The following is a 27,837-nucleotide window of genomic DNA, read 5'->3' on the forward strand; positions in this document are numbered from 1 at the left end:
ATCCTAGATCCAAATTTCTCATCAGTTCTTGTGTGTCTTACATGGAAAAGTTGCAAAAATTGGTCTGCCATAAAAAAATTAACCTCCACTATGTTTTCTGGATCAAGTTTTACGACAAATTGATACCAAATATGGCAAAATTATGTTCACAGCCTTCAAAAACTGTCTCATAACATATCCTGGGTTGGTGTAGGTCATTCAAGGTCAAAAACTGAGAAAATTACCTAAAATATTATACAAATTTGGGGGTTTCCCAACACTTTGAGCAGAAAATTTATCTCATAACATCCCTTGGAACTTTTATACCAAATTACAAAGCTATCAGACAAGTAATTTTCAGAACAAGTTTTCTTGAACAGAAATGACAAAATTGTCTTAAAAAACAAATTTGTATATTTCAGGACAACTTCCACATATCTTATTGTCATCCCCGGACATTTGAATACCAAATGTAAAAGCTGTCTGTCCAACGGCTTTAAAAAGAAAATATTTTTTTTAGATTTTTTGGCCATAATGACAAAAATTGCCCCAAAACAGTAATTTTACAATTTTGTTGTAATTTTAACAAATTAGAAGGATAACTAACACCCTTGCAAACATCCAACCTAAATTTGACAGCAATTGGGACAACAGTTTCAGAGAAGAAGAATTTTTAATTAAAATGAGAAAAATAACCAAAAAATTCAGCAAAAATACAAAATTCAAGATATCTTCACGATATTCATAAAACTGTATAAGGTTCACCTATGGTACTTGCACACAAATTTTCAAAGCTATCAAAAGAGCGGTTCTTGAGTTATTAATTCTTGACCATTTTCACATTTTTTAAACTCATGTGCATAATTTTGGCAATGCAAACTTCATTTGAACAAAATCCCATGTTTTGCCAAAGATGCATCCACACTCCAAATACCAAGCTAAAACGAGCAGCGGTTTGAGTGTTTTTGATGTTGACAGACATACTATACGTACACACATGCATACATACATACATACTGCTACATATATACATGTACATACACACATAATCAGGGTTTTCTCTCGACTGCGCGATTGCGCAAATTGCGCATTTCGAGCCATTTTCTGCCCTTTAAAAGTTACTGACTGCGCGAAAATCGCGCACAAAACACAGCAAGCAAATACGCCCATATGATGGTGACTCAAACGCAGAGTGTAGTGAACTGTGAATTTGCTGTTATTTCTATTCAGAATATTCCCCCGGAAAAGACAAAATATCATTCATTCAATCTGTCATTCAATTTTGGTGACGTGCATAACGTGGGGTGGACGCATCGAAAATGTCCATGGATATTAGTGCCATTTTATGTTCATGTTTTGATAGGGTATGTTGTTTAATGTCATTAGTAAGCATTAAAAAATACTGCCCCTCAAATATCAAGTTTGCCCCCTAATTTTGATGAATGGGACAGAAATTGCCCACTTCAGTGAACATGCAGAGAAAACACTTACATATATACAGACACCACCGACTTCAGCTCATACGATAACCTCACATTGGTATACCAAATGTGAGCAAAAAACAACTCATCACAAATAAAGTCTAGATCATACGTGTCAATTAAATAAGACAACATTGAGAATTAATATGTAAAATCTTGCACCTTTAACATAGGATAGAATGTCAAAGTTGCCTGACATTAAATTAGTAACATCAGTAAAAGAAAATTTGTCACAAAAATGTACCGACTTACAGTGTTATTGAATACATGTATGGATTCAAATTCACACCTCTATAACAGTTTGTTCATAGTTGAGTGAGATGTCATTCAATCAGAAACTATTTACTTCACAACCCGTCTTTTGCTATGTCAACATTGCAACACCACGGTGGCAACGCTTGGCAATTCAACTATGTGTGACCTTAGAATGTGTGTGCACAATACCTATCCAAACTTGGTAACAAATGACAAATTGTAAGTGGAACATTTGTTTTCAATGCTTGATCCACCATTTTTATGGGCTGTGTTTTTCACTGCACTGTCAAGGAATCTCTTTTACGTGCAGGCTTTTACCTTTGCTAAATCGGCCATTATGTTCACTTTTGTCAATCAGCCAAGTTTAACACATGTATTGTTGGATTACAATTATAACAAACACACCCCAATTCCCTGTTAAGCGGTCAACAATCATCATTGATGACAATGGGGGATGGATGAAAGCATGGTGGAAAAATGGGTATAATGTTGAGGAATGTCTCTGTCAGTGACTGTGACACCAACCACTTTGTTCTGACAAACAAAACAAAATATAATCCTCCAGAAACGTGACAACAATATCGCTTGATTTTAGAATCTTCCTACTACTACACCAGGTAAATGTGTATAATGGCACAGTGTTCAACTCTTTCATGAATGTTCCTGCTATGCTACTCTGAGATTTCATACCGCTTGACTGATCTTATATTCTGTCCAGTAACTTATTCCACTGTAACCATAGTAACAACAGTTGTGATACAGCATGTAAATGGTAAGATCAACAATAAGTACTGCTTCACAGACAACAACACAATCAAATCACATACCACAGCCAGGTTACTATCTTTGTACAAACTAAACAGATTTGTGTTACCCTTCACAACTGCAGTACAGTATAAAAACACTCAGCATGAACTCTCCATTGAACTCATGGAGAGTTCATGAACTGAAATACATGGTTTGCAAAAGTCTGACCTTATAAACCTGTCTTTGTGGACTCTAATTGCTGGGAAAAGTGCAATACTGTAAGTTAGCTGAGGTGAAATGTTGAGACTAGAAATTATCAGACTTGCTGATAAACTGAATAGAGCACAAAACAGTGTCTGTACTCTAACAAAGAATGAGATTTGGCATGATTTCAGTGGTCAGCAATGGTGTAATGAATGTGCATGCATATAGATTGTTTAGCTTGGACAAAACTGATTCTTTTCTTCCTTCTTTCTGTCAGGAATTTATGATCAAAAACAATTAAGAAATTTTAGCATTTTAAAACATTTTAATTTTAGTATATTTTGTTGAATGTTTAACTTGGTTAAGTCCTGCACGGTGAAGAATTCATGGCTAAACGAAAATATTTTTTGAAGTTACTAAATGAGTTACAGTTTTTTTGAAAGACAAAAGTACTACAAATATCTTATTCTCGAATATCTCAAAGACCATGTTATAACATTACAAATGTGGCTTTTCCTATGCACTGGTATGGTAACATACATTTCTCAAACTTAAAAAATGGTAATGCCGTTTCTTAAAATTAGGAAGAGGTCTGCATGGATGAGAAAGTTCTCTGCCTTCCACAGATAATTACTTTATTGCTCACACTGGTAAGCATAGAATATAATTCTATGGACTACAGATAGATGTGGATGACCTTGTTCTACTACCGTTACTTAGTAAAATTTGGGTTAAAATTTGAGGATACCGCAACATTGGAACTTTAGGCATTATTGGATAATATTGTCTAAGATCTCTTACTTAAAGTCTAATATTAGAAGGGATGTGGAGTGGATGATGCTAGACATGCTGTTTTATTGTATATTATATCATACAAGTATACCGGTATTTATGGTGCACATACAATAAAGTACATGTAGCAAGACCATTTTCCACATGTATATAAATAAGTCACTCTAACAACTTTGGTTTGAACCAAACTTTTAGCTTAATGTTGTTACCAATATGTTAAGCAAATGTTAAAGTCACAGGGAAAGTAGTACTTTCTCGATCGAGAATTTTTTACAATTTTATAGGAGAGTTTTTGCTAATTTGTATATTTGTCGTGTGATCAACTAGGTTTGAACATAGCAATGTCTGCATTGAAACCGGAAGCTCAGTTTCCATAAAAGTTCAAAGTCTCAGAGCAAGTTGTTGTTGTTATTTACTTACTTTAAGTAAGTGTCCTACGTTGACTTACATGTACATGTACTGAGTAATGTTCCTACAACCTAACCCTAAAATACAGCAGACTTTGCGATGAAAAATATAAACACTTAATTAAATACACCAATAGAGTGAGGCATTTTTCATTTTTCACTCACTCAAAGTTTCTTTTAGTGTAGGCGTCATATAAAACTGGGGTGTTGGTCATCAAAGGTTCCATCTTATCAAGAAGTTGCAGGTCATGGAATTTGGCATAAATTTTAAAGATTTTCTCAAAAAACAATTTCTAGTTTCTAGTAGTTTTAAAGTTTAAGATCTTTGACCAATATCTATATTATAAACCAATATTTGCATTTTTTCTCATTTGCATATAAGTCCTGTGATATACTTGGCTTGAACAAACTTAGATCTGCTACCTGTTAGGAATATTTTTGAAATATTTCAATGGTCTATGTTTGCCAGATTTGGCATTTAACATTATTTATCAATTTTGCATTTATTGAGCTCATTTGAATATTTATGGAGCCACGACATTCAAGTCTCAGAAATTCTATCCTTGACCCAAATTAATTACATAACAAATTTCAAACTGGTAAGTGGTGTGGTCTCTGAGAAAACTGAGTGGATGGACAGAATGACATGCATTCTATAATTAGACCAACATCGGATAACTTCTATTGCCATGGCAACTGGAAGCTAGAAGACTCATAAAAAGAAATATCTAGATTTCAGTCCATCAAATTCAACAATGTAAGTTTCATCTTTAAGCCACTGGTTTCCAACAGTATCCTACAAGTTGCACATAAGATCAGTTTAAATGACACTGAGTTTGAATCCTACAAATTGTCATGAAAAGTAATGAGGAACGATCAAAACATTTTCAGTTTTCCTCTGATAGTAGATTATAAACTGAACTTGTATTTGTTTAAGTGTGTTTATCAGGTCATGCCTGGCTAAATGATGAAATGGTGGCACAAAGTTTGTCTCATAAACAATGTTGACAACAAAGCATTTAACTAAACTCAATAAATTGTCTGACATTTACAATACTATACTACACTGAACACCGATACTGAACAAAGCCTTTGTTCCATTGTTGTCAAGGGTAAACACTCTCAAATATTTATAACAAGAACAAATCAATAATCTATAGCTTAGAGATACATGTACCCACAACCACTGATCCAATTTAATGTGATAGAGTGACTTAAATATATTTCATATTTATAAGGCATCAGTTGACCCATCTTGATCTTTTACCGTTGGAAAATGACTGCAAACTACAAACTGATTACAAATGCCAGACAGTCAGCCTTGGGCTCACAAAACAGCCATTTGACTTAAACCAGTGTGGGTGGTGGTCCTAAACACAAGTCATGAAGGTTGTTATAGTTCATCAAAAACAAAAACATATTGATGCAATTTATTTTTTAACCTTAAGTTACCTTTAATAGTAACTTTATAACTTTTGCAATTAATTGCAACTTTTGATCGAAGTAAAAAGTACTGAAGCTGGTGTTGTGATGCAGGGATGTAGAAAATAGCCGGCACCTAGCAAAAACAACCGGCTGTCAGCTAAAATTTGCTGGCTATGAAAATTTAGTTTTAGTGAAAAATCAGGACATTTTGCACAAACTTTATGTGCACATACACTACTTGTAACCACCTGCACTTTTATTTTTGCCACTTGTAACCAAAATTTTCTACATCCCTATGATGTGCGGTGACACACTAACAAGCACTGTGAGATTACGATTGCAGCAACTCAATAGGCCAAAATGTTATCCTTAGAGCATCAGCTATCAATGTATAGCAAGTGTGTCACTTACAAGTGTTACTTTTTAACAGCATTTTCTTTGCTTTCTTTGATAAGATTCATGTAGGATCTGCTAAAGAGGTAGCATCTTCCATTTAGGGTAAGAAGTACTGAGGTCTTTTCTCTTAAACGAAAAATAAAATGAAGGCAAAAGTTGTTAAACTTCAAAAAAGTTGATTTTGCCACATTCATCTTACCTTGTCTTTGAGATTTGGATTAGCACCACAATCAAGGAGTACTTTCACTATAGTTGTATGGCCATTTGAGGCTGCCTTATGTAATGGCGTCAACAATCCCTGATATTAGGAAGAAATAAATAAACAGTAAATATCGCAAGTACCGATTTGTGAGTTAATATTGTATGAAAGTTAGTATGGTCTACGCATTTTCATATTCAGTTTTGAGTACAAAAACACTGATAGATTCTAGACTATAGGTTTTATAATGATCAGCAGTAAAATTCTCCATTGATGAGGACAAATCTAAAAATTCCAAATCCTTGCTTTCCACAGTGAACAGATTTGATATTACTTTAGTTTTTAATTGTATCATATGGGAAGAATTTTATGTTGTTCACATGATATAATTCTACATGATGGTTGACAATACCATCTAACTGAAAAAAGACTGATTATATTTTGATAGATAACAAGATGAACATGGCAGATTTCATTAGAATATACTTATTATTACATCTATTGCAGGTTGAAAGTAGTATATCTAACTCATAATAGATGCATGTGAGCAAATTCCTGTCAGATGGATAAAAATATGAAGAGAAATTGTTTCTTACTTGAAAAAAGTTACCAAGAATAATTCTAATGGTTTGTAGCTATGCCTTTCAGAAATCTATGTAACATATACAAAATGTTTGTTTGCAGGGATTGTGATTTGTTGATTTTAAAATATCATTTGAGTATGGTAACAGAGTTGAAGATTTCACAAGTAATAGTAGAAAGTTTTCAAGGATAAATATCTTACATGGTCACTGACATAATTAATAGCACATCTTCCACTCTTGATAAGTCTTGTAACTTCATTGATTTTGCCTTCACTAGCAGCTGTCAACAACCTCTCATTTATAACTGACTGTTTAAGAAAAGAAAAAATTCACATCTTACAATGTACAAACAAGTAAACACTGATAGCATGCGAACTTACAGTATACATGATATCAATCAAAACTTTTGAAGGTTAGGGCAATATTAGTGTCAGCCAGTATTGACCATTTTTGCAATAAACCTTTTCCTGGTTATCCCACAATGCATCACTGTGACTGTATCAAACATCGTGTACACACTAAAAACAACAAAAGCATACTGATTTTGTGTTGTACAACGGTTTGTTATACAAGAATGACACAAATTTGCAAAGCCAAAAATGTCTCATCAAAATGTACATCAGGGTGTTACCTGTCATAGTGTTCTATGAGTAACACGCCCTGCATTACCATATGACTAAAGTTCTATGAGTGACGCACGCTTTGTATACCCTGGCGCACACTGCATCATGTACCCGGTAAAAGAACTACAGGTGAAGTCTGATTTTCAATCACTGAAAACAAATTGTAATCAAAGGTGAATTATATTATATCATGCTACCATGCACCATTCTGATTAAACGAGAGCTCATTCCACCGATGCTAAAATACTGTTTTAGCACTGATAGCGGTGGCAAAACGGGCCCCTAAACCAGTATTTTTGAAAATTGCCCGGTTGGTGCATTTGAACGTACCTATCTAAACCATAGACCCTCGAGACAAACCGAAACAGTCCACTTTGTTTCAAAGACCGAAGACCGAATTTTGATAGTTTACACAGATAAAGTGTGGGTCAGTAAATCACCTCTTGGTGTAAATAAGTTGGGATACATGATGAAAGACATCTCTGAAGCAGCACATTCGGGGTGTGATGCACACAAATATTAGGGCGACATAGCGTACCGTGAACTTTGCTTGATATTGCGGAAGTCGAGACGCGATATATCCTACCGCTCTTTAAAATGAAGATAGTATTCGTTCATAGACGAGGTATGATAGTATTTCCCCGGAATTCATAATCTTAACCGAAAGTCAGGCTTCAAAAATAACAAAATTGTTCGTAAACGGCCGATCGGGCATTTATTTTTTTTCGTAAATTTTCATTTTTGTTTGTAATTTACGAACGTTACGAGAGCACAGCAAGCTCTTTTTGGTATGTATATACATTTACAGTTTTTCAGTATGATCTCATTCATTTTTTCAAATGATATTGAAAGTTGTATATGCAAATTCATTTGGGTTGCCTCAAAACATCTTTTTCTGTCCTGGCTTTGTAGAGTTTTGAAAAAAAAATCAGAAATATGCAAATTTATTTACTTTTGATATAAACTTCAAGAAGAGTATTTCTGAGAAGCTTCACACCAAATGTGAAAGCTGCCAGAGTCAGACAAGTAGATTTTTGATCAAAGAGGAGAAAATTTGCTCCAAGTATTTGTATATGCCAATGTCCTCATTCAAGCCCAGTCATCCTGTGAGTGACTTGTGAAACAAATATGAAAGTTTCTGAGCAGCACTTTCCAAGAAGAAGAGAAAAGTTGACGCATTATGTCAGACAACAGATCATGGAATCAAGCTACCTGTACATGTATTATATTAGCTCCTTGATTCTGACTGGGGAGTTAAAAACAAATGGCTCTTACCATGCTAAGTGCCTCAGCACGAGTTGTGGTTCTATGTGCTTTCAGTTTCTTCTTCCATTTACTGTCTTTTGTCATTGCAGGATATCAAAGGCATTGAATCATACCATGGTATCTTGTCAACTCTTGCCAACATGCACTGTATATTGTATCCACTCTGAAAACAGAACATTAATATACCCTTTTTTTTAGAAAGACCTTAAGAATTACATGTATTCTATATTTCACTAAACATACATACATACATACACACAGACATACAGATGCCACCGACTCATCATATAAGCTCTTTTTGGTATTTATATACATACCAAATATGAGCTAAAAAACATTCATTAAAGCCCCAATAGCTGCAAATGTGTAATAAACTGATCTCAAAATATCCCCTGTTTTCTAAGAGTTCTCTTTGAATAAGACCCATAAAGACTAAATAAGTGTATAACACTGTCATAAGTGCAGAAAGTGGCATGTACATTCAAACGTTTTAACATCATTTTACACTTCCCGCCATTTTCAAACGCTAATCATGTGACAAAGAAAATAAAGATTACAATAACAAAATGTTGGCCATCATGTGCTGTGCATGAAAGTAAATGGCATCATGCTTGTTTCCATTATGATCAGGATGTGTATGTGCAGGAAATACTGCATTTTTTGTACTTTTCTGTGGGGCCCAACTTTATGAGTGCGGCACCCGTTTAACCTGTTAAAACACGTAGGCATGGTCCAAATCAGTAAGCAGTGATACTTCCATCCATGTCCTTCAGTTAGCACATTTGCGCAAACCAACTTTAGTTTGTAAATAAAATCATGAAAATAATGCATAAAATTAGCATTGACAGTTACTCAATGTGCCATTTAGTTTATACTTTACTGATGTAGTTAGTATGTAGCACCAATAACACTTGGTCCATATTTGGTTTGATGTGGCAGGCCAGAGTAAGTGTACATACCACATTCAATAGCTTCTATGAGCCTTAACTTGAAATAATCATAATGTCAAGTGCATTTGAACACATTTTGATTCACAGTCCATCAAATACCAAGGCGAAAGAGGTTGGCAATGGACACACATATACAACACCATGCAGCCTGGTATATCAAAACTAGTGATACAATCTACCATATCAAAGTAAAGATGTCCTCTTACATGGAATTAATGTAAACAATATTTGGTAATTCATCAAGCAGTAATTTTAAGAAAACAATTTATTACTGGCTTGGAGGTCTTTGGTTGTGTTTTTGTAAAAATATCACCAATATGTAAAATTCTGAGTCACAATAACTGATATTTTCACAAAGTTTACTCTTTTGCTGTTCATAATTTTGTAATTAGCATACTTTTTGCCGACAATAATTTCATTGAAACAAATTCCTATTAACAATTTAGCATGCACTTACACACCAGCAGAATACAACAATGTAATGTGCAACGATTCTCAATTTTTTTTCAATTCAAGAATGAGATATTTGGCTCTTTTGGACCAAAAATCGAGAAAAAATTGTCACAAAAATATAATATTGCATGTTTTGTCATAATTTGAACAAAATCAAATTTACCTCTGGAAACATGTATGCATACCAAGTTTCAATACAACCGGACACACAATTTCAGAGAAAATGAATTTTTGACCACAAATGGGAATAATTGCCCCCAAAATACGAATATAAAAATTTCACCATAATTTCAAGACACTAACTAAGGTTACCCCTGGGTACATGCATACCAAGTTTCAAAGCAATCAGAGAAGTTAACTCAGAGAAAATGATAACTTGACCTACAAGTGAAAACTTGTCCCAAAAATACAAATATGAAAATTTCATCACAATTTGAACAAGAAGTCGACCAGTATAATCAAGCATTTTAGTTTCACAGCAATCCAACAAGATCTTTAGGAGAAAATTGTTTTTTGACCAAAAATGTGAAAAATTGTCCCAAAAATACAAATATGAAAATTTCACCCCGATAAGAACAAATCTGACATAGGCCGACCCGAGGATCATGCATACCAAGTTTCAAGCAATGGGTTCAACACTTTCAGAGAAGATGATTTTTTTAACCAAAAAAGCAAAATATTTCACCACAAATCAACTGAACAAATCTAACCAAAGTCACCTTAAAGACAATAGCCCTCTTCACGGGTACAGGTTTGTTACTAAATATAGCTGTACGCGCGCGACATCGGACACGCAGCTTGAAATGCGGACAAATTTTATCAATGTTGCATACATGGCCGTTTTTGCAGCTTGTACTCTTGAGTCGTGAATATGCCTTTTAGTTTTCATTGTTACACTAGCAGTCGCCCACTAAGATGTGTTTTCGTTGTTTTTGCATGCGTAATTTTCAAAAGCGTAATATAAAAACGCGGACAAATATTTATTTTTGCATATTAATGAGAGAACAGTGACGTAAACTGTGAACAGCCCTATTCAATTTACTTGGATTTTAATATCCATTTGATGGTGTTCGGTTTTGAACATGTTGTTCTTTCATCTGAAATGTACCGTACTTCACACTCTGTCACTGTGTGTTGAGTAATAAAAGATTTATTGATTGAACAAGAGCTGCGTATACGACAAAATTTGTCCGAATTTCAGGCAGATTTGTCCAAAGTCACGGGCGTGCAGCTTTAATTAGTCACAAACCTGAAATCACGATCAACGCTAGTATTACCCTTCAGTACATGTAGTTATAGTTGTCATCATGGAGTTAAATCTAAATGCTCTGTAAGTATTTATTCACGTACAGATTTTGCTTGCAATTAAAGTCAAATTATCACAAACATTGCCAACACAGAAAATGGCCAAAAACAAAAGCCACTTCCCCAGTAATTCCCGTCCACAAATTTAACATGAGTCTGTTACTCTGGCAACCGCCTATTTTCTTGACCACAAGCACACGTCATGTACATTTTGCCGATTACAATACCTTGCCATAACGTAGCTGCAGTGCTGTAGCTCGAGGTTTTGCCTGTGTATTGGGTCGAACGGCAAAATCATACTCCGGCAAAATCTCGAGCAACGGCATGTACTGCAGCAAGCCATATTAATTAAACGATAGCAGAACGGCGTTCCCGTTTCCGAACTCGTAATTCGTATGTAATCTTGCACAGAACTCTGGGCTCGAGATGTCCAGGCAAAACGTACACTGAACCCGGTGTACACATTAAACCGTGTACAACAAAACTTTTCCCGGCGATTTTGCCCATCATGCCAGGGAAAGTTTGGGGGCTACGGAACCGCAGCAAACAGAAAGTGAAACGTGGATTCGTGAACGAGATCCATGGCGTGAACGAGTAAGCTGAGAGGATAATAATAACACAATCCTTATCAGCTTATGGCATACACGTATTTAAATTTAACCTGTCTTGCGTCCCGACGACTGCAAAAATAATACCTACGCCCAGTCAAAGAACCCCTTTGAGAGGCTTGGTAACCACGTTACAATAGTGTACACAAGTGTAGTGAACATGTCGAACGGTTTGTACAAGTGTACTTAATAGTTAATGCTTAGCGCTTCCACCATACTCATTACTTGTCTACGCGTGTACATGAAATTTAGATCTTTTTGCAGGGTTTATAATAAAATCGAAGGTTACACTTACCGAGCAGTTATTCGTCGGTGTAGACAATATTTCGACTCAGTTATTTGACGAACATGATCTTGTCGGCTATGGATCTGTTACGGCGAGTTGTTAGCTGGCCAGAACGGCGTAAGCGTGCAACCGACGGAGCTGGGGGTCCGTTGCCGATAGCGAGCTCTCTGGTTTAGACTGATCTGAAGCTTGAAAGAGCACTTCTACACATTCCGCCGCTGGCTGCGCTGTGCAACAGAGGCCAAGCAGTATACTTAGGGGAGAACCATTTGATTTCTGGAGGGGGGTATGGAGGATTTTGAGGTAAAAAAATTGTCACCAGGTGAGACAGAAAAAAAAATTATTCTGTCATGGCCTGAGAAAAAAAATTGTCATAACAGACAGAAGTGAAAAAAAAAATTGTCACAATGCACCAGAAATTAGCAAAATTCGGAAACCTTATTCTCATGTATTCTTTGCCGGTGCGCCGCCATAGGCGGCGCAAATGTTTTTACAAGAAGCAATTCTTATGGTTTTTTTCCCCAGCACTACATAGGTCTACTTTACACTTCAGTACACTCAATGTTTTCCTTCCCTTTTCTGACCCAAGAAATCATATTTCTGGATTTCTGTTGCAATATCTCAATGGCATAGGCACTATCTAAAGGGGACTATATACTTCCGTAAATTGTGAAAATTTAAAACACAAGACAGGAGTCAATAAACTAGTGTTAAAACCAATATATTATTCTCTCAATATAAATATGTTATGTGATACAGGGAAAGTGGCTTCACACATCAGCCATCTCGTCTTGTATGTGCTTTGGTGTGTTTAGTGTCTGAGTTGTGTTTTGGCTGTTAGTGTGAAAATTAACAAACGAGTCATTAATTTTAAAATAAGCCACAAAATAATCACAGATTCTCCGTTCCTGTATATTCATTTGTCTTCAGTCTCTGGCAAACAGAACTGTTTTTCACAAATTGTATTGTCATTGTTTGGTTGTTGAATATTGCGACTCAAACACTGATCATGCAAAAAATGTAAAATATATCAAGTTCAATGTCATTTTCAAACAGTTTTACCGAGTGCAAAATAAACTGAAACTCCTCTCAGATTGCACCATTAAACACATAAATTTCTCAACATTTCCAATACGAGAGGGGGGTTCCCCCTTCGGGGTATTCTAACAATTTCACTTTGTATAAAAAATTAAAAAAAAACTCTCAGATTGCACCAGACTGCACCATTACACACATCAATATCTTAAAAATTTCCATGCAAAATAAGGGAAAGCCCCTGTGACACTTTCCCCCTAAGCCTCTCGCGTGTTCTCCCCCTGTACTTTCGAATTCTGCCCGGTCAGATATCCTAGTGAAAACCCTGTCATGATACCCATCCAAATTGAACAATATACTATATGGTTAGATACTGTGTGAGCATTTATATCTTTATTTTATTGTGACTTTGAATTTCATTTTGATGGGTTCACCTTTTTTGAACCATCATGAGATAACTGATGATAGTCTAGCAGGGTACATCAGGATTTGAAAGGTCTTTACTGTTACTGTTTTTTGTAAATTTTACAATTACATGTATTGGTATTTAACTTTTCTAAGTGGGAGGATCAGTCAAAATTTCAGAGTTAGAGAGGGAGGTTACTCAAATTCATCATGGTTGGTGAGGGGGGCACTCGAAATTTCAGAGTTTCAGGCCGTAAATAATGACGACTCCCTTATATACAACGCATTACAAACTTGATGACCAAAGAAAAAAAAATTGCACTGCTACTCCATTTGAAAAAAAAAATGATGCAAGTATGACAGTAGAAAAAAAAATTGTTGTCACTCTGACAGGAAAAAAAAATTGCTCCCATACCCACTTCCTCCATTACCCCCCCCCCCCAATCAAATGGTTCTCTCCTAAGCTCAAGTTGGTGAATTTCTAAAAAAAAATCTTTTGTAATAGTTTCTCTTGTGTGTCTCTATTTTCATACAAAACTATTTGGACTTTGGCAGCCTATGCCAGGTTTTCGCGATTAATTGAACGCGTTACCTTTGAGTCTGCGCAGTAGTGAGTTAGTTTCTGTCGGATTCCGGGAGAAACTCGCTTGTATCATCACAGGCGACCCAATAGGTTCTGAGTTTTTCACACTGTTTTCTCTATCATTTTCTCTTCTTTCTTCATGCTCTGAATGATCGGAATAAATAAATAAATGGTTTATATAACCTAACCTAGCCTCTGTGACTCTTTATTTATTTTACACTCCATTACAAGGACGTATATCTCTCATACACACATGCTGTAATTAATTAGTCAACACAACTAATTATGCTAATCCGTGGACTTATCAGAGGTTGGTCAACATCGGAAAGATAGTGATGTTAATGAAAAAGGAGAAGGTATGAAGATCTAGGGAAACATGTCCCGAGGACGTCCGTAAACCTAGTGGACGCTTATATATTCATGATATGCGCAAACAAACACTGCTCATTATTAAAAAATAAACGGGAAGTTAGATCGAAAGGAACGCTGGAAACGCGCATGCTTTTCGTTGCCAAGCGCCAAATTCTAACATAACTAAGCAGACATGGTCCTGCTCCATGTAACAAATGCCACCCAGAAAGTATCGACCGACCAAGCAGAAAAAGATCGCCTGAGTTGCCGTTTCATGAGTTTTTCAACAAAATTATATAGATGTACGCTTCACGTCGTCGTTTTCTGCGAGTGTATATACCGAGTATAATTTACAAACCGCGTCGTGATTCAAGGCACAATGGTGACACATTAGCAGGAGCACACACTGGAGAATTTTGGCCAGCACTGTGAATTTTTAAACCAGTCACCTTCATTTCTCTGCACTCGCTATTAACTCCATGTCTACCGCTAACATATCGTTATTTTCTGTCTCAAAGTACGTACCAGCAACAGGCCTTTGACGTCAAAGTCGGTTGTTTTCTGGTATACGGTAGCAACCAAGCTCATGACTAGAATGACTGTACGGCGTCAAAGAGTCGCCGGTTTTTTTTCGCATAATAAAAGAGAGTTGGTCGCTACATGGAGCTAGTTTCTAGCTCCATGGTCAGTCTAAGGAATTCATCGATTTTCAATCGTGCCTTATGCTGTTAGCAAAATTCCCGAAAGAAGCGGCGCACGGGCTATAAAACTTCGTTTGTACTGTTAGGCTAGCTTTGGGTCCATAGCTGTGGTGTTTTCGGACGGGATTTCTGCCTTTTACGGCTGGTTTTGACTTAAACGTCACCACCACAGCCATGGGAACGTCCATGTTCTGCCCGACAGCACGCTTGTCGCAACTTTGTTTGTCGATATTTCGAAAATTTTTCAACCAAATTGCCAACACTCATCGACAACATGGTTATTAGGGGCCTACCACTACCAGAAATCCCTCAAAAATCACCAAACTATCGCAGTTTTTCAGGTTTTTCCGACATGACTACTCGCAGACCGTTCTTTTTCTGGCGTACAAGCGATTGACGAGGCTCAGAGCAGCCCGTCACTAAAGTCACGTCAGCGGTGACCAAGCAACATCGAAACACAAACTGACATCACCGATGATGTCGGTCACTACGTTAAGAAGCCTGTGAGAATTTTTACCAGCACTGTGAATTTTTTAACCAGTCACCGTCATTTCTATTCACTCGCTATTATCTCCATGTCTGCCGGTAACATATCGTTATGGAGAAGTTTAGTTACACGTAATTACGTTCCATCATCAGCTGATCAGTGATAACCATACGTCGCGTACGTGTAGAACATATACGTTCGGAACGGCAAACAACACCTCTACACATACAAAATGTAGTCATAATTACGTGTAGTATTTTTTAGATTATTCTTGATGATTTCCGCGAATTTAGACAAGAAACCTTGTAAACTATCATGGAAAACATCTTTGATATCATAATATTTCGTAGAGTTGCACCAGCGCAAGAAGTACTTGCTATATGATTTCCTTACATGAACGAAATGTTGTTGTCTCATTCCACTTGTTATCTGACGCCGCCCCAAAGAGTTCTCCAAACCATATAAAAAACTGTATCAAAGAAAATCGGCTGATTTAATTCGAGGATACAAGCTAGAATATTCCTCATATAAAAATTAATGTTTCTTAAAACTTAAACGAATTTCCAATGTTTGTGAGAAAAAATACAGCAAAATTATCGAGAACGCACAGCTAAACTGAAAGGCAGACCACCGTCCGTACACCCACGGACGGCGGGCAGACAAAACCTTAGCAACACCACCCGATTGAGAGAACCACGCTTAACCACACGAACTTTGACCCTAGTCAAAATCAGACTTGTCCCTGGGAAATATGTTTACAAGTTTGCCCACATATAAACAACGTAAAGGTCAAAGGTTTCAACTTCCGACTTCCTGCTTTACGGACGTCCTCATGCCATGAACTGCAGACAAGGCACTGGCAGGGTTTGCACTGTTCGCGACCATTTAAACGTTTGAAATAAGAGTAGCTGGCTCTCCTCGGCCATCGAAATACATTGGCTGCAGTAGATTTTGGATAAATGGTCATGACTGGCCGCAATTTGGTAATTTCTGGACACATTTCAGGAGAGCTTCTTACCTTCCCGTTTTAGTAACCATTCCTATCTTTCGCGATGTTGACCAACCGTAAAATCCCTGATAAGTCCACGGATTAACATAATTAGTTGTGTTGACTAATTAACTACAGCATGTGTGTATGAGAGATATACGTCCTTGTAATGGAGTGTAAAATAAATAAAGAGTCACAGAGGCTAGGTTAGGTTATATAAACCATTTATTTTATTTATTCCGATCATTCAGAGCATGAAGAAAGAAGAGAAAATGATAGAGAAAACAGTGTGAAAAACTCAGAACCTATTGGGTCGCCTGTGGTTTATGGCATTTTTTGTCGACCGATTAAAGTCTTTTCATCTTCAATATTCCATTCTAATTTCACCTACGGTATATAATATCCTAACCTCGTTGACTTTCCTTCTAAACGTTGATTTGCCTTGTGCACCAAAAGAGATGCTGTATTTTATGCCAAACGATGAAAAAATATGTGAAGAAATAACCATGTATCAGTCAGTACGGCAGGCGAAACCCGGACGGCCATACCGATTGGGGATAGAACAGAGTAGATCGAAACACAAACGGGGTGTTATTATAGGAAAGGCGGTGACTTATTTTAAAGCTGAATAAAATGCTGTCTCTGGTTGTGTAAGTCTGTTGATCGAAATATATATATTTTGTTCCCAGTTGATTAATCATGGGGGATGGCAGTCTCGATCTCCCCTTTATGGTTCGATATTTACTGACTCGTTCCTTCTCATTTTTGTCAATCGATGAAAGCATTTTCGTCTTCCATATTCAATATTACTTTTACCGATGTTACATCCTGACCTATACTGTCATAAGTTTTGACCAACGTACAAAGACGTTGCCCATGCGCCCGGTTGATGAGATATTTTGCAAAACGGTGAAGAAATGGGGTCCGGGAGACATCGATGTCAGTCTTTCCGGACTGTTTACATGTAGCTTAGGGGATATCAAAGGAGATGAATCAGTTAGTCGAATAAAACATAACTTTTCGGACGTATTTTATGTCAATTTTGTCAATGTCGGACTTTTGATTCGATTGAGAAACCAGAATCACCTACAGAGATGTCTGTATTAAACACGGACGCACAATTGGGAATAGTTTGTTGTGCTACTGTCGGTCTCAGTCGTGGTGTCTCTCCCATAAAATTTCGAAGCTATAGGTCTACACTTGTCGTTTCGATTCACAGGTAGCGGTACACCGATGACCAGATATTGTACCGTTCTTAAAACTAGTCTAAGCAATTTTACGACACTGCACTATTTGCCATCGTGTCTCCCCGTGAACGTCCTTGAACCTATGGACGTGACCATTGTTTTACTGCGCCCATTAGAGTGTAAACCCCTGCTCGTTCCCAGCAGAATACTTTTTAAAGTTCTGTACATCAGTGTACACTGTGTGTATAAGCCCTAAACCTAGTTTAATTCAATTATGGAAAGGTATTAAAGAATAAAGGGTCGTTACAGTTGCTAAAATTGCGAGAAAAACGGCACTTTTTGCTCAGATAGAATAGTCCTATCCACAAGCACTGTTGTTTTAAATCACGTCCAGGATGTGCTGTTGATTTTCATTCTTTCGTGCAATTTCATTCGTTTGGAGCACATATCCTTTCATTTGACCGCTCTGTGGGACTCTTCTGGATATGTGTTTTGGATGAAAAGAACTCTACAGTGAAAGACATAAACTTCGACGGTGATAGGTATACGATATCGGTTCGATGTGCGAAGATATGCAGATTACAAGTTATGATTTTAGAAGTTCTCAAAACCAGTAAAATAATTCTGCGCGCCACTTATTATTACCGTGAAGAAAGTCTGTGACTTTAAACTGGCCGTACAACCAACAATAAACATGGCGGAGCAATGATACTGACTTAAGAGACTTCGATTTTTTATTAGTTTCTTCTTGTGAACTCCTTGAATCCGTGACCGTGACCATTGTTTTCGAAGTGTTCGACGGTCGACGATCGGTAGATTAATGAAGATATATGTTACTGAACTATCGTGTGATTGTTTAGTAGCATGGTTAGGTAATACTCGGTGTAGTCTGTAGAGGCGATACGGCGAAATTCCACGGCCCAAGGGAGCGCACATCGCATGGTTTCTTACAACGAACGAGCCGTCGGTTTCCATAGCTACTACGTGAAATCCGGCCTCACCGATGTCCCGGGCCGATGTCCCTGTCCTGATTCGGAGAACAACTGAAGCTGCGTGTTGAGGTTCAAATGTCCGATTTTTTCATATTCAAAAGGCTTATTGATTTACAGAGAACGCCCGCCTTGTTTTTAAATTTAACTTAGCACATGATGGCAATTGAAAATTCAAAGCCAAATAGCTAGTGGGAAAAAATTAGACGACTCGCTCTCACCAGCGGTCGAGGTCGCAATAAAAAATTCGAAGTCTCTCAAGTCAGTATCATTGCTCCGCCATGTTTATTGTTGGTTGTACGGCCAGTTTAAAGTCACAGACTTTCTTCACGGTAAAATTCATATAATTGCGATACCGCGAAGTTCCCTGTGCATTTCAATATGTCTATTTGGAAGCAAAAGCGCCACGGACATTCGATCGATAATGATGAACTTTCTCCAGGCCGTGACATGTCACCAGTTACAAACTTTACCGGTTTTCGATACGAAAGATGCAATATAATATCAGCGTTGTTCACGTTGTGTTTTGAGTCTGATGTCGAATACAACAGGAAAACACTAACGATTAGAGTGACGATAGAGACCATGCCCGATACGGAAAAATTGACATCAACTACTTGCATTGAGCAGTGACCTGGAACTTCAGACTGATATGTAAATGTCGACAATATAAAACATTGAAATGCCGGAGAGAGAGAGAGAGAGGAGAGAGAGAGAGAGAGAGAGAGAGGTTTACGCTGATTATACTCTTTCGGATATGACTTCGGTGTAGACGATACACAGACATCGAAAATGTACACCAACTTTCCAGAAATTCGACTAATCTTATAATAAAGAGTAGAACAAATCCAAAAGTGTTGGTTGAAGTAAATCTTCAGATGTTGGTTTTCTAAAGTTAGATAATACTTACAGAAATATGGTCGTCATAGTCTTCTCTTAAAAACTATTATCTTCGACACCACGTTTCTTATGATCGGTGATGTCATTTTTTATTATTTTTACAAACTTTCAATGCATCAAACGCCATAAGACTATCTAATCTGCCTGTCAAGGAGTTACAATATATTTCCAAGGGCTGGCACACGATGTCAACTTACGTGTCGTCCGTCGAGCGGCCGATGGCAGTGTCACAGATCGCTCTGTCTGTAATCGCGGCCACTTTGATTTTGATGTGACACCAACGTGCGTTTGAGGTTTTTTTGTTACCTAATATGTCGACCTCACAAAATTTCACAGTCCATGCTTTGAAGCAGTCTTCACATAGCAAACATGTCTCGCTTAAATTTCATCCTCGTCGTTCCAAATTAAATTCGACCACTAAATTATTTCGGCAGTTTTAATTTCCTATTAATTCGACGTTTTTCAAATCGTAATTATTTTTTTCTGGTCGAATTGATAGGGTTTTTGGTAGCAAGCTTATCTCTTCGTCGGACCAGTATACCGCGAGATGTAGTACTGTGTTCGGCAGCCATGGCGAAAATGAATATTGTATGTTGGTTGTTGTTTGTTTTATGTTACAAAGACCTGTCGCGTGAGGGCGTTTGAAACGCTTCTGAAACGGCTCAGTCTGTCCACACAGCGATTTGCGGATAGAGTTAATCCCTACAACGGCTCTGGTCGGGCCGACTAAACCGTCTCAAATCTCGGATGCGCTATTTTGCGGGTTGCGGGCTGCGGGCTGCGGGTTGCGGGCTGCGGGCTGCGGGTTGCGGGCATGAAAAAATGTGTGATTTTTGTATCATTTTCGCTAGTAGATAGAATAAATGCTAAAATAGTATCTAGATGTATTTGTTTATGGAATAAAAGCCGTGAACTTCTTGAATAATGCCGTTATTAGGGGCCCAAGCCTACCGGCTGGGCCCTATTGGTTTTATAGGAGTTCAATATTCTTCTTCTTTTCGTTCTTCCGCTCTTTTTTTGGCGACCTAGAACTCAAACACCGCTTACCGCAAACTTCTGAAACTTGCAGGGCTAATAGGTACCTATAAGATCTCGTGCACCTGGGTATACAATTTTCGATTGGTCACGTGACCTGGCGGCCATATTGGATTTTCCAAAAACCTAAAAATGGCTTCTCCAGAAGACCCAGGGGTCTAGTCGATTTGAAATTTTTTGTATAGCAAGCATGGCCTAAGGTCTTCAGAATTTGCCAATAAAATCGCATGCGGTCACGTGACCTTGGCCGCCATATTGGATTTTTGAAAAATACCCATTTAATCTTTAAAAATCTTCTTCTCCAGAACCAAACACCGATTCGACTGAAATTTCACATGTAACATCTTAAGTGTTATCTCTTTCAAGTTTGCGAAAGGCGTTTTGATCAGTCACGTGGTTTGGCCGCCATATTGGATTTGAGAAAATCGTGATTTAATCTTCAAAAATCTTCTTCTCCAGAACCAACACACTGATTCGACTGAAATTTGACATGTAACATCTTAAGTGTGATCTCTTTCAAGTTTGCGAAAGGCGTTTTGATTGGTCACGTGGTCTGGCCGCTATATTGGATTTTTGCGAAAATCGTGATTTAATCTTTAAAAATCTTCTTCTCCAGAACTAACACACCGATACGACTGAAATTTCACATGTTACATCTTAAGTGTGATCTCTTTCAAGTTTGCGAAAGGCGTTTTGATCGGTCACGTGGTCTGGCCGCCATATTGGATTTTTGCGAAAATCGTAATATAATCTTTAAAAATCTTCTTCTCCAGAACCAACACACCGATTCGACTGAAATTTGACATGTAACATCTTAAGTGTGATCTCTTTCAAGTTTGCGAAAGGCGTTTTGATCGGTCATGTGGTCTGGCCGCCATATTGGATTTTTGCGAAAATCGTGATTTAATCTTTAAAAATCTTCTTCTCCAGAACCAACACACCGATTCAACTGAAATTTGACATGTAACATCTTAAGTGCGATCGCTTTCAAATTTGCGAAAGGCGTTTTGATCAGTCATGTGGTTTGGCCGCCATATTGGATTTTACGAAAATCATGAATTAATATTTAAAAATTTTCTTCTCCACAACCAACACACCGATTCAACTGAAATTTGACATGTAACATCTTAAGTGTGATCTCTTTCAAGTTTGCAAAAGGCGTTTGGATCGGTCACGTGGTTTGGCTGCCATATTGGATTTTTCGAAAATCGTGATTTAATCTTTAAAAATCTTCTTCTCCCAAACAAACACTGATTTGACAGAAATTTTCATATACCATCTTAAGTGTGATGTGATTTTAAGTTTGCGAAATGCGTTTTGATCGGTCACGTGGTTTGGCCGCCATATTGGATTTTCCGTAAAATATTAAATTTCAAGTGAAACGTAAAGTAACTATTAGATGATGTTCAAAATCCTACTATTTGAAGCTCAAATGTTGCATATAATATCATTAGTGCAGGATATTTCAACCATGTTAACCGCTTGGGCCCCGCCAACGCTGCTTGCAGCTTTAATTTTAGCTACATCTGGTAAAGCACCACCAACGTCAGAATAGTCCATTTCCCATCCAACATTCGCCGTTGCACAGCGCACTGCCGATCGAAGCTTTCGAAATGATATGACTGAACACGGATGAGTAATAATATGAACACAAGACAGATTTCACAACAACTCGCTATATTAACTTTTTATGTAATGATTAGGACGGATAGTTTAAAAGTAAGTTTCGGATCGTTGACAGCACAGATGAACTGGGAGATGAACTTCGGTTCGTTGAAACTCGACACGCCTAATAATTTGTTACTTTTTCATAGAATGCCATGCCCTTCTCACACTTCAGATTAGTTCAACCGCCGATAAAAGCACAATTTTCAGAATCGTTTTCAATGCCGTTTAAAATTATTTTATTGTGGTGAACACGATAATAGTCCTAGGAAACTTTTCATAGTCACGCTGGATCAAATGCATATGGAGCGACTATCATGCTGCAGGTGCAAGTCATAGAATATGTTCATGATATTAGGAGATACACAATTATTGAGAGCTGCAGAACACAAACTCATCCAAAAATATTCCTATTAGATCGATTCCTGAAAATAAGTCAACGCACCGACGTGTTTTTCCCGCTGAAATTCTCGCGTAAAATGTTAGCGGAATGTCGTTCTCTGTGGTCGTGACCTCGGTTGAACCGAAACGGCAAAGTAAGCTAAGTCCATTGTCGTACGTCTTTTTCTTTTTAAAGATTTCATGAAAAATACACGGCATTTAAATATACAACACTTCTACGCTTTTTGAAGTCAAATCCTTCCTTACACATTGCATTTAAGTAGGCATTGTTTAATTTTCTGTATGTGTTGCCCTAGAACCGAATTGTGAATAGATGCATACAAAGAATTTACTTCCTATGGCCTGATACTAGAAATGTAACAATTTTCATTCCGCGATAAGTGGCGACATTTCCGAGGCGCGAATTTTTTTTGTCAGTCTGGTATTATTTCTCACTCACAAGAAAGGCAAGAAAGAAAAGTGATTTCAGATCCCAAATTATTTGTGATGGCCAGGCAGCTCGGAACAAATAAATTGGTCCTCGGAATCGCCGCTTTTAGTTTAGCAGATTTGATTTTTTTTCAGAAACATGACGTATTTTCACCTACTTGGTATGGTCTGTTATAGCATCTTTAGTCCAAAAAATCAATTTTACAGCATATATGTTTTCAACAGCCTTCAAATGTACAGTATTATGTTAAAATACACAATATGGAATATGTTGTGTTTCATGAATTTTAACCATCTTGACCTGATGTTGAAAATATGGACTTGGCAGGAAAAGGGATACTGTACGATAGACCTGATCATGATTATTGATAATAGACACCTCCTAAAGGTTTTATTTCTTATATACTAAATGCCATATTACATATATTAGAAATCTAGCCATAATTCTAAAAACCCGCAGCCCGCAACCCGCAACCCGCAGCCCGCAACCCGCAACCCGCAGCCCGCACTTTAGCAGATACCCTCAAATCTGAAACGTTTCAGAACCACTTCGGAGTGTCCACACATAACTTTCTGTGTCAGTATTGGCCCAGAACCGTTTCAGAGGCGTTTCAATGGCCTGTGTATGAACGGCATAACAGTCCCTCTGACTGATCGGAGTAAATAAAATAAACGGTTATACAGGCCTAATCTAACCCAGCCTTTAACTCTTTATTCATTTTACACCCATTACAAGGACGTTTATCTCTCATATACACATCTTGTAGTTAATTAGTCAACACAACTAATTATGCTAATCCGTGGACTTATCAAGGGTTGGTCAACATTGGAAAGATAGAGATGTAAATGAAAAACCTCTCCTATCTTTCGCGATGTTGACCAACCCGTAAAATCCCTGATAAGTCCATGGATTAGCATAATTAGTTGTGTTGACTAATTAATTACAACATGTGTGTATGAGAGATATGCGTCCTTGTAATGGGGTGTAAAATAAATAAAGAGTCACAGAGGCTAGGTTAGGTTCTATAACCATTTATTTTATTTCCTCCGATCAGTCAGAGGATGAAGAAAAGGAGAGAAAATGATAGAGAAAACAGTGAGAAAAACTCAATAATAAGCTTATTAATACTGTCTGGGTAGCCTGTGGTATCATGTATAGCGTTCACCACACTCACGCGTCTCACATGAAAACAGAACACAAATAATCGCGTTCAGCCTACCAGCTCCACGCATCGACGAAAGTGAGGTGACCATGGAGCTAAAAAAGGTTAGCTCCATGGTGCAACATAACGATCTCGGCTTGGAGCTCGGAGCGGAAAGTGTGCAGGTCCTGAATCTAGCGAATATGTTTATTTCCCATCGTTTTATTGAAAGGAAGATGCGCAAAAAATACTCCCACTTTAGCAGGTCATGCGATAACGTGTCGAAATGCCATGACTCGTCTACTTTGTCGTTTGGCTGAGGACATTGACACATAGACTTTCTTTATGAGCTTTAAGTTATATTATCAGTGTATTATGAAGGGGAGATTTGCGGAGGGCAATTTTTCAAACAACACAATTGAAACATTTTATTCATTTTGAAATTGGCATATGAAAAATGTGACCCCATATAGACTTAGTTTGCAAAATTCGACCCTCTCAAGGACAGGTTCACTATTAAGCTCTCTTTGGTACTTACACATTTACTAACTTTGAGCTAAAAAGTATCATCAAAGACACTAATCATATGACTGACACATTAAATCCAAGTTCGTTAGCTCTGTAGTGAATGGTTTAATGTTTACGTAACATTGGAAATTTAAAATAATGAAAATAAAGATGTAATATTGTCTTATATACACCAGGTTGAGACTATAAAGGGAGTTTAAAATCTTAAAATTACATAATTTTCTCTTCTGGACAGGTGAGTTTCACCACATGAAACAATATGCATGTAATTTCTCAGCTATAGCAATGTTTAGGATATCTATTACAAATAGGAGGTAGGGGGTCTATCAACCCCCTAGGACATCATTGTCATCTGCCATGGTATAGTTACCTATCATATATGTGCAGTGTTTTTGCTAAGGGACGGACCATTAGATCTTGGGAGGGGGGTGGTCAAAAACAGAAAAAAGAAAATTTCAGAGCAGAAAGTTAGGAAAAAAAAATCTTCAAACTAGTTTGCAAAATAAAAAAAATAAGAATAAAAATGTGTAAAAAAAAAATCTGCAAAAGTCTTTAAAATCTTGAATTTTTTTTAGATTTTACCGACAGGAAGTAACTTTCTGTATTTTTAGTACACCCTCCTGGCACATTTGTAATTTTAATTTATACATTTAGAGTGACTGTATCCCTTATACTGGAAGTTGTGATTATCTTATCTTTTCAGGACTTTTGTATTCTGATCACTTGAAAATTATAAAATTATAGAGCCTGTTTTCTACTTGTTTCCTGCGTACAAACCAAGCAGGTACACTAGGTAAAACATTGAAAGTATAGTATGGTTGTCAAGACAGAAAGTTATATTTGCCTTTTAAGATCAAGGTAAACAGATGCAGGCCACATCAGGTTCATTTTTTTCACAGTTTTGATCTAAAAGGGCAACAATTGCTCTAAAAACACAAATATGCAAATTTCACTATATTTTGCAAACAGCTTCTCAGCTTGTCAAAATCAATTGTAAATCATGAGATATGCATGATGTTTGTTGGGGTGACACACAGGCGTTCCTTAGCTGGGTAGTCTGCTAAGTAGATTGATTTTCGGATCGACCTAACGATATGCCCGCCACTGCAACCTAAATACTCACAAGGTGTGCAACACAATCACTCAAAAAACATGCGATCCGGGTTTTCAACTGCCATGCGCTCACACAAAACATTCAGAACTACACTACCTTAGGTTGGATCACAAATTTAAACATCTCCTCATTGCAGTGACGGGCATATCGACTACGGGATCAATAGATCGATCCGAAAATCGATCTACTTTAGATCGATCCGAAAATCGATCTACTTAGCAGACTACCCAGCTAAGGAGCGCCTGTGGGGTGAAAGTAGGCATTTCACCATGCAGTAGAAAGGGAAGCCAGGAAACCCAAATAGTCAATTTCAAAAACTATAGGAAGCTACTGAGGAGCAAGAAGACCATGTTTCAGAGGAAGATGTGTAATCTGAAAAAAATGCTCCCCAAGTGCCACCAAATAACACCATTTTAATCTCTATTTTTCAAAAGCTCCAACGGCAGGAGGGGCCACACCCCCTCCTGACCTCCCCCGTGACCGCTTCCGCAGTCACTTGTCGCACCACATCTTTGCCCTCTTTATCCTCAGACAGCGACGAACTAAAAAAAATTATAAATCTGAAAATTTACTCTGAAAAAAAAAATTGCACAGCTAATCTCAATTGGAAAAATTTTTTTTTTAGAAATTTACAATAGTAAAAAAAATTTCACAATTTCATTGTGACCACCCCCCTCCCAAGATCTAATGGTCCATCCCTAATACGGTATTAAAGATTGGTAAATGGTGTGGGAACCCCAGTACATTTCTGTTTTCCCCTTGTAGGATTGCATTGATATTGTAGGGGAGCGTCGCCCCGGTAACATGGCTGCTGGGGAAACTTCATAAAATTTACCAGGGTTTGTATTTTTAAAGCTCTTTAAAAATTCTTTCAGTTTCAATATAAAGGGCAGAATGAAAGAATATGCAAACAACTAATTAAATCAATTGACTTAGTTTTGTTTTGTTTTTGACTATGTATGCCTTCTGAAATTATTTCACAATTGCAAATTAATGCTTTGAAGTAGTGCCAAAAGAATTCTTTCTTTGCTTCCTCATGACTTTGTATACCTTATTATTATTATTATTATTATTTAATCAACGGCCACATGGAGTACAGAGTATCACAAATCCCAGAAGAATGCAAATGTTAATATTGAGCAAGGAAACAAAACTTATCTGATGACAAATTGGCAATAGATTTGTCTTTATGTTGAGGGTTTATCTTTGTATAAGTTAAATAACGTGTACCGACTGATTTCGAATGCTAAATTTGACCTATCAGATCCTCAATCAGTAGATGTCTTTCTATATAACCCCTCTATAATTGATAAAGCAAGTAGTTTGTCTGGTATACAATTACAGTACCACTTCCCCTTACATTTCCACCTGTTTCACAAGCACTTTATAATTTACACCCCACTCGACTAAAGTATGGTTCTCAAAAATTATATTCCCTTGACAGATTGTAAACATTCAAAGAACAACCGTTAGAGTTTTTATGTGTAGGGCTGAAAACATGATTTACTGTAAGAAAAAACAACACTGAAATTGCCATTAAAGTTGACTTGTCCAAAATCAAGGGCATGATCGCAGGCATGCCACAACCACATTGTTTAGTTATGGAAGGGGGACACTATACATTATCACACTCAGGCTTCAACTCTTACTTTTTACGGCTCTCATGCATACAAATACACTAGTATTTTTACTTCAATGCACTACCACTTTTCTTCATGAAATAAACCAGTGCACCATCCATCATAACCCCAAATGCTATGTAACTTATCCAATATTTATCTCTCCCTACAAATATATATGAGCGACCTAATGGCTGAAATTGCCATTAAAGTTGACTTGTCCAAAATCAAGGGCATGATCGCAAGCATGCCACAACCACATTGTTATATAAAGAATAACTGTTTTTGACATGTGTTGATGAAGAAGGTGGAAATCT

At 37.3% G+C, this 27,837-nt stretch overlaps 1 protein-coding gene across 4 annotated transcripts in view; it reads right to left on the reverse strand.

Annotated features, from left to right (window-relative positions):
- The window catches only part of LOC139141705 (ankyrin repeat domain-containing protein 65-like), a 59,575-nt gene extending 47,401 nt beyond the window's left edge, over window positions 1-12,174 (reverse strand). Inside the window, exons 1-4 of one of the 4 annotated variants that reach the window (XM_070711305.1) lie at window positions 11,970-12,174; window positions 8,368-8,521; window positions 6,670-6,777; window positions 5,886-5,984 (exon numbers count right to left, since the gene is read on the reverse strand). In XM_070711305.1, coding sequence (XP_070567406.1) covers window positions 5,886-5,984; window positions 6,670-6,777; window positions 8,368-8,442 — 282 coding nt within the window. In that variant the 5' untranslated portion in view covers window positions 8,443-8,521; window positions 11,970-12,174. The remainder of the gene's footprint in view (window positions 1-5,885; window positions 5,985-6,669; window positions 6,778-8,367; window positions 8,522-11,969) is intronic. The other 3 variants (XM_070711306.1, XM_070711307.1, XM_070711309.1) reach the window with 3 other exon arrangements.
- Window positions 12,175-27,837: the final 15,663 nt, after the last annotated feature.

The sequence above is a fragment of the Ptychodera flava genome, chromosome 10, assembly GCF_041260155.1.
Source record: "Ptychodera flava strain L36383 chromosome 10, AS_Pfla_20210202, whole genome shotgun sequence".
NCBI lineage: Eukaryota > Metazoa > Hemichordata > Enteropneusta > Ptychoderidae > Ptychodera > Ptychodera flava.